Raw genomic sequence first — 11874 nt, forward strand, 5'->3', positions numbered from 1 at the left:
ATACTGCCCTGACGGAATACTGCGCTGACAGAATACTGCCCTGACAGATAATTGCCCTGTCAGAATATTGCCCTCTCAGAATATTGCCGTCAGAATACTGCCCGGTCGGAATTCTGCCCGGTTGGAATTCTGCCCGGTCGGAATTCTGCCCGGTCGGAATTCTGCCCTGACATAATACTGCCCTGTCGGAATGCTGGACTGTTGGGATAATGCCCCGTCGGAATTCTGCCCAGTCGGAACCTACCCTGACAGAATACTGCCTTGACAGAATACTGCCCTGTCGGAGTACTGCCCTGTTGAAATATTACCCAGTCGGAATTCTGCCCTGACAGAATATGCCCTGACAGAATACTACCCTGACAGAATACCGCCCTGTCGAAATATTACCCAGTTGGAATTCTGCCCTGACAGAATATGCCCTGACAGAATACTGCCCTGACAGAATACTGCCCTGTCAAAATATTACCCAGTCGGAATTCTGCCCTGACAGAATATGCCCTGACAGAATACTGCCCTGACAGAATACTGCCCTGTCGGAGTACTGCCGTGTCGGAATATTGCCCGGTCGGGATTCTGCCCTGACAGAATACTGCCCTGACAGAATACTGCCCTGTCGGAGTACTGCCGTGTCGGAATATTGCCCGGTCGGGATTCTGCCCTGACAGAATACTGCACTGACAGAATACTGCCCTGACAGAATACTGCCCTGACAGAATACTGCACTGACAGAATACTGCCCTGACAGAATACTGCACTGTCGCAATGCTGCACTGTCGGGAAAATGCCCTGTCGGAATACTGCCCTGACAGAATACCGCCCTGACAGAATATTGCCCTGTCGGAATACTACCTGTTCGGAATACTGCCCTGCCGGAATACAACCTTGACAGAATACTGCCCTGTTGGAATACTGCCCTGACAGAATACTGCCCTGTTGGAATGCTGCCTTGACAGAATACCGCCCTGTCGGAATTCTGGCCTGACGGAATTCTGCCCAGTCGGAATTCTGCCCGGTCGGAATTCTGCCTTGATAGAATACTGCCCTGTCGGAATATTGCCCTAATGGAATACTGCCCTGCCGGAATTCTGCCCTGACAGAATACTGCCCTGTCGGAATGCTTGACTGTTGGGATAATGCCCCGTCGGAATTCTGCCCGGTCGGAATTCTACCCTGACAGAACACTGCCCTAACAGAATACTGCCCTGTCGGAGTACTGCCGTGTCGGATTGTTGCTCGGTCGGAATTCTGCCCTGACAGAACACTGCCCTAACAGAATACTGCCCTGTCGGAATTGTGCACTGTCGGTATGATGCCTTGTCGGAATACTGCCCGATCGGAATTCTGCCCTGATGGAATGCTACCCTGACGGAGTGCTGTCCTGACAGAATACTGCGCTGTCGGAATGCTGCACTGTCGGGATAATGCCCTGACGGAATACTGTCCAGACGGAATACTGCCCTGACGGGATACTCTCCTTTCCAAATACTGCCCTGACAGAATAATACCCGGTCGAAATTCTGACCTGACAGAATACTGCCCTGTCGGAATACTACCAGGTCGGAATTCTGCCCTGATAGTATACTGCCCTGTTGGAATAGTGTCCTGACTGAATACTGCCCTGACAGAATACTGCCTTGACAGAATACTGTCCTGAATAATACTGCCCTGACAGAATACTGCCTTGACAGAATACTGTCCTGAATGAATACTGCCCTGACAGAATACTGTCCTGACAGAATACTGCCCTCTGGGAATTCTGCCCTGTCGGAATTCTGCCATGTTGGAATTCTGCCCTGATAGTATACTGCCCTGATAGAATATTGTCCTGATAGAATACTGCCCCGTCGGAATAATGCCCTGACGGAATACTGTCCTGACGGAATATTGCCCTAATGGAATACTGCCCTGATGGAATACTGCGCTGACAGAATACTGCCCTGGCAGATAATTGCCCTGTCAGAATATTGCCCTCTCAGAATATTGCCGTCGGAATACTGCCCGGTCGGAATACTGCCCGGTCGGAATTGTATTCTGACAGAATACTGCCCTGACGGAATACTGCCCTGACAGAATACTGCCCTGAAGGAATACTGTCCTGAAGGAATACTGCCCTGACAGGTTACTGTCCTGATAGAGTACTGACCTGTCAGAGTACTGTCCTGACTGAATACTGCTCTTTCCGAATACTGCACTGGAATACTGCACTGACAGAATACTGTCCTGTCAGATTACTGTCCTGACAGGATACTGTCCTGAAGGAATACTGCCCTGTCGGAATACTGCTCTGTCAAAATACTGTCCTGATATATTACGGCCCTGTCGGAATACTGTCCTTACAGAACACTGCCCTGATAGAATACTTCCCTGTCGGAATACTGCCCTGATAGCATTCTGTCCTGTCAGAATACTGCCCTGTCGGAATACTACCCTGATAGCATTCTGTCCTGTCAGAATACGGCACTGTTGGAATACTGCCCTGAAAGACTACAGTCCTGACAGAATACTGCCCTTACCACATACTGCCCTGATAGAATACTGCCCTGACAACATACTGCCCTGACAGAATACTGCCCTTACCACATACTGCCCTGACAGAATACTGCCCTGACAGAATACTGTTCTGTCAGATTACTTTCCTGACAGGATACTGTCCTGACGGAATACTGTCCTGAAAGAATACTGCCCTGACGGAATACTGTCCTGTCATGTAACTTTCCTGACAGGATACTGTCCTGACGGAATACTGCCCTGACAGAATACTGCCCTGATGGAATACTGCCCTGACGGAATACTGCCCTGACTGAATACTGCCCTGACGGAATACTGCCCTGACGGAATACTGCCCTGACGGAATACTCTCCTTTCCAAATACTACCCTGACTGAATACTGCCCTGACAGAATACTGCCCTATCGGAATTCGGCCCTGATGGTATACTGCCCTGATGGCATACTGCCCTGACAGAATAATACCCGGTCAGAATACTGCCCGGTCGGAATACTGCCCCGTTGGAATTCTGCCCGGTCGGAATTCTGCCCGGTCGGAATTCTGCCCGGTCGGAATTCTGCCCTGATGGAACACTGCCCTGACGGAATACTGTCCTGACAGAGACTAACCTGTCGGAATATTGCCTTAACAGAATACCGCCCTGACAGAATATTGCCCTGTCGGAATACTACCTGTTCGGAATACTGCCCTGCCGGAATACAACCTTGACAGAATACTGCCCTGTTGGAATACTGCCCTGACGGAATACTGCCCTGTTGGAATGCTGCCCTGACAGAATACTGCCCTGTCGGAATTCTGCCCTGACGGAATTCTGCCCAGTCGGAATTCTGCCCGGTCGGAATTCTGCCCAGTCGGAATTCTGCCCAGTCGGAATTCTGCCCTGATAGAATACTGCCCTGTCGGAATATTGCCCTAATGGAATACTGCCCTGCCGGAATTCTGCCCTGACAGAATACTGCCCTGTCGGAATGCTTGACTGTTGGGATAATGCCCCGTCGGAATTCTGCCCGGTCGGAATTCTACCCTGACAGAATACTGCCTTGACAGAATACTGCCCTGTCGGAGTACTGCCGTGTCGGATTGTTGCCCGGTCGGAATTCTGCCCTGACAGAACACTGCCCTAACAGAATACTGCCCTGTCGGAATGCTGCACTGTCGGTATGATGCCTTGTCGGAATACTGCCCGATCGGAATTCTGCCCTGACGGAATGCTACCCTGACGGAGTGCTGCCCTGACAGAATACTGCGCTGTCGGAATGCTGCACTGTCGGGATAATGCCCTGTCGGAATACTGCCCTGACAGAATACTGTCCTGATATATTACAGCCCTGTCGGAATACTGTCCTTACAGAACACTGCCATGATAGAATACTTCCCTGTCGGAATACTGCCCTGATAGCATTCTGTCCTGTCAGAATACTGCCCTGACAGAATACTGTCCTGAAAGACTGCAGTCCTGACAGTATACTGCCCTTACTAAATACTGCCCTGACGGAATACTGCCCTGACAGAATACTGTCCTGAAAGACTACAGTCCTGACAGTATACTGCCCTTACTAAATACTGCCCTGACAACATACTGCCCTGATAGAATACTGCCACACCGGAATTCTGCCCGGTCGGACTTTTGTCCTGATGGAATACTGCCCTGTCGGAATATTGCCCTGACAGAATACTGTCCTGACGGAATATTGCCCTGACGGAATGCTGTCCTGACGGAATTCTGCCCTGTTGGAATACTGTCCTGACTGACTCCTGCCCTGTCGGAATACTGTCCTGCCTGAATCCTGCCATGATGGAATACTGCCCTGGCGGAATTCTGCTCTGTCAGAATACTGTCCTGATATATTACGGCCCTGTCGGAATACTGTCCTTACAGAACACTGCCCTGATAGAATACTTCCCTGTCCGAATACTGCCCTGATAGCATTCTGTCCTGTCAGAATACGGCCCTGTTGGAATACTGCCCTGAAAGACTACAGTCCTGACAGTATACTGCCCTTACCACATACTGCCCTGATAGAATACTGCCCTGATAGAATACTGTTCTGTCAGATTACTTTCCTGACAGGATACTGTCCTGACGGAATATTGCCCTGACGGAATACTGTCCTGACGGTATACTTTCCTGACAGAAAACTCTCCTTTCCAAATACTGTCCTGACGGAATACTGTCCTGACGGAATTCTGCCCTGTCGGAATACTGTCCTGACTGACTCCTGCCCTGTCGGAATACTGTCCTGCCTGAATCCTGCCATGATGGAATACTGCCCTGGCGGAATTCTGCCCTGAAAGAATACTGCCCTGACAGAATACTGCCCTGACGGAATACTGTCCTGTTGGAAAACTGCCCTGACAGAATAATACCCGGTCGGAATTCTGCCCTGACAGAATACTGCCCTGTCGGAATACTGCCCTGTCGGAATACTGCCTTGACGGAATACTGCCATGTCGGAATACTGCCAGGTCGGAATTCTGCCCTGATAGTATACTGCCCTGTTGGAATTTTGTCCTGACTGAGTACTGCCCTGATAGATTACTGCCCTGATAGATTACTGCCCGGACAGGATACTGCCCTGTCGGAATACTGTCCTGACAGAATACTGCCTTGACAGAATACTGTCCTGATTGAATTCTGCCCGGTCGGAATTCTGCCCTGTTGGAATTCTGCCCTGTTAGTATACTGCCCTGATAGAATATTGTCCTGACAGAATACTGCCCCGTCGGAATAATGCCCTGACGGAATACTGTCCTGATGGAATACTGCCCGGACAGAATACTGCCAGGTCGGAATTCTGCCCGGTCGGAATTCTGCCGGGTCGGAATTCTGCCCGGTCGGAATTCTGCCCGGTCGGAATTCTGCCCGGTTGGAATTCTGCCCGGTCGGAATTCTGCCCTGACAGAATACTGCCCTGACGGAATACTGCCCTGTCGGAATACTGCCCGGTCGGAACTGTGCCCTGACAGAATACTGCCCTGACAGAATACAGCCCTGTCGGAATGTTGCACTGTTTGCATAATGCCCTATCGGAGTTCTGCCCGGTCGGAATTCTGCCCTGACAGCATGCTGCCCTGTCGGAATACTGTCCTGTCGGAATACTGCCCTGTCGGAATTCTGCCCGGACGGAATACTGCCCGGACAGAATACTGCCCTGACAGAATACTGCCCTGACAAAATACTGCCCTGACAAAATACTGCCCTGACAGAATACCGTCTTGCAGGAATACTGCCCTGTCAGATTACTGCCCTGTCAGAATACTGCCCTGTCGGAATACTACCCTGTCGGAATTCTGCCCTGACGGAATACTGCCCTGACAGAATACTGCCCTGACAGAATACAGTCTTGAAGGAATACTGCCCTGAAGGATACTGCCCTGACAGAATACTGCCCTGACAGAATACTGACTGACAAAATACTGCCCTGACAGAATACCATCTTGAAGGAATACTGCCCTGAAGGAATACTGCCCTGAAGCAATACTGTCCTGATGGAATACTGTCCTGAAGGAATACTGCCCTGTCGGAATACTGTCCTGACAGGTTACTGTCCTGATAGAATACTGACCTGTCAGAGTACTGTCCTGACTGAATACTGCCCTTTCCGAATACTGTCCTGACTGAATACTACCCTTTCCGAATACTGTCCTGACGGAATACTGCCCTGACAGAATACTGTCCTGTCAGAATACTGTCCTGACAGAATACTGCCCTGTTGGAATACTGCCCTGATAGCATTCTGTCCTGTCAGAATACTGCACTGTTGGAATACTGCCTTGAAAAACTACAGTCCTGACAGTATACTGCCCTTACCACATACTGCCCTTACCACATACTGCCCTGATAGAATACTGTTCTGTCAGATTACTTTCCTGACAGAATACTGTCCTGACGGAATACTGCCCTGACGGAATACTGCCCTGTCGAAATACTGTCCTGCCTGAATACTGCCCTGACAGAATACTGCCCTGACAGAATACTGCCCTGACAGAATACTGCCCTGACAGAATACTGCCCTGACAGAATACTGCCCTGACAGAATACTGCCCTGATAGAACACTGCCCTGACAGAATAATACCCGGTCAGAATACTGCCCGGTCGGAATACTGCCCGGTCGGAATACTGCCCGGTCGGAATTCTGCCCGGTCGGAATTCTGCCCTGACGGAACACTGCCCTGACGGAGTACTGTCCTGACAGAGACTGCCCTGTCGCAATATTGCCCTGACAGAATACCGCCCAGACAGAATATTGCCCTGTCGGAATACTACCTGGTCGGAATACTGCCCTGCCGGAGTACTGCCCTGACGGAGTACTGCCCTGACGGAGTACTGCCCTGACGGAGTACTGCCCTGACGGAGTACTGCCCTGACGGAGTACTGCCCTGACGGAATACTGCCCTGACATAATACTGCCCTGACAGACTACCGTCTTGAAGGAATACTGTCCTGACAGAATACTGCCCTGACAGAATACTGCCCTGACATAATACTGCCCTGACATAATACTGCCCTGACATAATACTGCCCTGACATAATACTGCCCTGACGGACTACTGCCCTGACAGAATACCATCTTGAAGGAATACTGCCCTGACGGAATAATGCCCTGACAGAATACTGCCCTGACGGACTACTGCCCTGACAGAATACCGTCTTGAAGGAATACTGCCCTGACGGAATACTGCCCTGACAGAATACTGCCCTGACAGAATACTGCCCTGACGGAGTACTGCCCAGTCGGAGTACTGCCCTGACAGAGTACTGCCCCTACGGAGTACTGCCCTGACGGAATACTGCCCTGACGGAATACTGCCCTGACAGAATACCGTCTTGAAGGAATACTGCCCTGACGGAATACTGCCCTGACGGAGTACTGCCCAGTCGGAGTACTGCCCTGACGGAGTACTGCCCTGACGGAATACTGCCCTGACGGAGTACTTCCCTGACGGAATACTGCCCTGACGGAATACTGCCCTGGCGGAATACTGCCCTGACGGACTACTGCCCTGACGGAGTACTGCCCTGACGGAGTACTGCCCTGACGGAATACTGCCCTGAAGGTATACTGCCCTGAAGGTATACTGCCCTGAAGGAATACTGCCCGGTCAAAATACTGCCCGGTCAAAATACTGCCCGGTCGGAATTCTGCCCGGTCGGAATTCTGCCCTGACAGAGTATTGCCCTGTCGGAATATTACCCTAATGGAATACTGCCCTGTCGGAATACTGCCCTGTCGGAATACTGCCCGGTCGGAATTCTGCCCGGTCGGAATTCTGCCCGGTCGGAATTCTGCCCGGTCGGAATTCTGCCCAGTCGGAATTCTGCCCTGACAGAATACTGCCCTGACAGAATACTGCCCTGACGGAATACAGCCCTGTCCGAATACTGCCCGGTCAAAATACTGCCCGGTCAAAATACTGCCCGGTCGGAATTCTGCCCGGTCGGAATTCTGCCCTGACAGAATATTGCCCTGTCGGAATATTACCCTAATGGAATACTGCCCTGTCGGAATACTGCCCTGTCAGAATACTGCCCTGTCAGAATTCTGCCCGGTCGGAATTCTGCCCTGACAGAATACTGCCCTGACGAAATACTGTCCTGACTGAACGCTACCCTGACGGAATACTGCCCTGACGGAATGCTGCCCTGACGGAATACTGCCCTGTCGGAATTCTGCCCGGACGGAAAACTGCCCTGACGAAATACTGTCCTGACGGAATGCTGCCCTGACGGAATGCTGCCCTGACGGAATGCTGCCCTGACGAAATACTGTCCTGACAGGTTACTGTCCTGATAGAATACTGACCTGTCAGAGTACTGTCCTGACTGAATACTGCCCTTTCCGAATACTGCCCTGACAGAATACTGCCTTGACAGAATACTGCCTTGACAGAATACTGCCCTGTCGGAATGCTGTCCTGTCAGAATACTGCCCTGTTGGAATACTGCCCTGTCAGAATACTGCTTTATTGGAATGCTGTCCTGTAGGAATACTGCACTGTCGGAATGCTGCCTTGACAGAATACTGCCCTGGTAGAATACTGCTCTGACGGAATAGTGACCTGTTGGAATGCTGCCCTCGTGGAATACTATCCTGTCGGAATATTGCCGGTATTGGAATACTGTCCAGTGAGAATACTGCCCTGTTGGATTACTGAGGTTAAAGTAAAATGCTGCGGATGCTGGAAATCTGAAACAAAAACTGAACATGCTGGAAAATCTCAGCACAACTAACAGCATCTGTGGAGAAAAAAAGGAGTTAACGTTTCAAGTCCAAATGTCCTTGTGACTCTTCTTCAGAGCTCAAAGCAGTAATATGAGGGACATTGTTTTCTCCCCACTCTGTGCCGCACAGGCAATCCACCTACCAGTTTAACACATTAGCTTTTATTTAACTTACCAACCACAAGCTCGCTGCTGAAAATGAAGATCAGTATATGGAGAGACTCCATCTTGTACAGCTGTAAGGTCATTGATGTTACTGTCCTGCTTGAGCCTGATATTCTGCTGTTTTCTCTGGACTCTGACTGTCAATACATAAACCCTCTTCACAACCTCATTGCACCATTGTTTGTCTTTGGTTCACTTATTAACTTACTATGCAATAGGTTTTCAACATTAATAGGATTCATCAACTCGATTGCTGTTTATTGGCATTTACCCCATTCTATACCCGCCACCTCCCCCCTCCCCCACCGCCTCCCTGCCCCCTGCCCCCTTGCCACCACCTCCCCCTCCCCCACCGCCTCCCTGCCCCCTGCCCCCCTGCCGCCATCTCCCCCCTCCCCACCGCCTCCCTGCCCCCTGCCCCCCTGCCGCCATCTCCCCCCTCCCCACCGCCTCCCCACCCCCCTGCCCCCCTACCGCCACCTCCCCCCTCCCCCAGCGCCTCCCTGCCCCCTGCCCCCCTGCCGTCACCTCCCCTCTACCCCACCACCTCCCCGCCCCCCTGCCGCCACCTCCCCCTACCCCACCGCCTCCCTGCCCCCTGCCCCCCTGCTGCCACCTCCCCCCTCCCCCACCGCCTCCCCGCCCCCCTGCCGCCACCTCCCCCCTCCCCCACCGCCTCCCCGCCACCCTGCCGCCACCTCCCCCTCCCCCACCGCCTCCCCACCCCCTGCTGCCACCTCCCCCCTCCCCCACCGCCTCCCCACCCCCTGCTGCCACCTCCCCCCTCCCCCACCGCCTCCCCGCCACCCTGCCGCCACCTCCCCCTCCCCCACCGCCTCCCCCCTCCCCCACCGCCTCCCTGCCCCCTGCCCCCTTGCCACCACCTCCCCCTCCCCCACCGCCTCCCCACCCCCTGCCCCCCTGCCGCCACCTCCCCCCTCCCCCACCGCCTCCCCGCCCCCCTGCCGCCACCTACCCCCTCCCCCACCGCCTCCCCACCCCCTGCCCCCCTGCCGCCACCTCCCCCCTACCCCGCCGCCCCACCCTGTGAAGACACAGACACCAGGTTCCAAAGGGCCTCTGGTGGTCGATTTGAATAAGGTAGGAGGCTTAAAATCCAAACCCTACCCTCACTCTGGAAGCGTTTTCATAAGTGGTAGGTCCTGCTATGATCTATAGAAAGGTAGATGCACTATCCAACAGAGATTCCTGCATAGCAATCAGAGACAGAAATCCTGGCTAAATTTCTTTCCCCTGGTTTAGAGATATTGAAGTTGATTGTAGCAGCTCTCCACTGCTCCTTGCCCCATTGAAATGGAGCAGGAAACTGTCACACCAGACCGGTCACAACCGACCCGTTACACTGGACATGTCACACCAGGCCTGACTCTCTGGACCTGTCACACCAGACCAGTCACACCGGACCTGTCACATCGGGCCTGTCACATCGGGCCTGTTACACCGGACTTGTCAAACTGGACCTGTTACATCGGACCTGTCACACCGGACCAGTTACACCGGACCAGTTACACTGGACCTGTCACACCGGAGCAGTCACACCGGACCTGTTACACCGGACCAGTCACACTGGACCTGTCACGCCGGGCCTGACACGCCGGGCCTGACACGCCGGACCAGTCACACTGGACCTGTCACACTGAGCCTGACACGCCGGGCCTGACACGCCGGGCCTGACACACCGGACCTGTTAAACTGGACCTGTCACACCGGGCCTGTTACACCGAGTCTGTCACAGCAGGCCTGTCACACCGGGCCTGACACACTGGACCAGTTACACTAGGCCTGTCACACTGGGCATGTTACACCAGGCCTGGCACATCGGGCCTGACACGCCGGACCTGTCACACCGGACCTGTCACATCGGGCCTGACACGCCGGACCTGTCACACCGGACCTGTCACATCGGGCCTGACACACCGGACCAGTTACACTAGGCCTGTCACACTGGGCATGTTACACCAGGCCTGGCACATCGGGCCTGACACGCCGGACCTGTCACACCGGACCTGTCACATCGGGCCTGACACGCCGGACCAGTTACACCGGGTCTGTCACACCAGGCCTGTCACACCAGACCTGTCACGCCGGGCCTGGCACATCGGGCCTGACACGCCCGACCTATCACACGGGGCCTGACACGCCGGAACTGTCACGCCGGACCTGTCAAACTGGTCCTGTTACAACGGACCTGTCACACCGGATCAGTTACACTGGACTTTTCACACCGGGCTTGTCAAACCGGACCTGTCACACCGGACCAGTTATACCGGACCTGTCACACCGGACCAGTTATACCGGACCTGTCACACCGGACCAGTTATACCGGACCTGTCACACCGGACCAGTTATACCGGACCTGTCACACCGGACCAGTTACGCCGGACCTGTCATGCCGGTCCTGTCACACCGGACCAGTTATACCGGACCTGTCACACCGGACCAGTTATACCGGACCTGTCACACCGGACCAGTTATACCGGACCTGTCACACCGGACCAGTTATACCGGACCTGTCACACCGGACCAGTTATACCGGACCTGTCACACCGGACCAGTTATACCGGACCTGTCACACCGGACCAGTTACGCCGGACCTGTCATGCCGGTCCTGTCACACCGGACCAGTTATACCGCACCTGTCACACCGGACCAGTTATACCGGACCTGTCACACTGGACCTGTCACGCCGGACCTGTTACGCCGGACCTGTTAAACCAGACCTGTTACGCTGGACCTGTCACACAGGCCCTTTCACACCGGGCCTGTCACACGGGACCTGTCACACCAGACCTATCACATTGGACCTGTCACCACCGGACCTGTCACACCCGACCTGTCACCACCGGACCTGTCACATTGGACCTGTCAAACCGGACCTGTTAAACTGGACCTGTCACCACCGGACCTGTCACACTGGACCTGTCAAACCGGACCTGTCAAACTGGACCTGTCAAACC

General features: G+C 53.6%; 1 protein-coding gene across 3 annotated transcripts in view; it reads right to left on the reverse strand.

The window, feature by feature from the left end:
* The window catches only part of mst1 (macrophage stimulating 1), a 225434-nt gene extending 216350 nt beyond the window's left edge, over nt 1-9084 (reverse strand). For 2 of the 3 annotated variants that reach the window (XM_078543851.1, XM_078543850.1), the window contains exon 1: nt 8907-9084. In XM_078543851.1, the coding sequence (XP_078399977.1) occupies nt 8907-8979 (73 nt within the window). In that variant the 5' untranslated portion in view covers nt 8980-9084. The remainder of the gene's footprint in view (nt 1-8906) is intronic. The other variant, XM_078543849.1, reaches the window with a different exon arrangement.
* Between the last annotated feature and the right edge of the window lie 2790 nt (nt 9085-11874).

Source organism: Cetorhinus maximus, chromosome 6 (assembly GCF_964194155.1).
Source record: "Cetorhinus maximus chromosome 6, sCetMax3.hap1.1, whole genome shotgun sequence".
NCBI classification, from domain to species: Eukaryota; Metazoa; Chordata; class Chondrichthyes; order Lamniformes; family Cetorhinidae; genus Cetorhinus; species Cetorhinus maximus.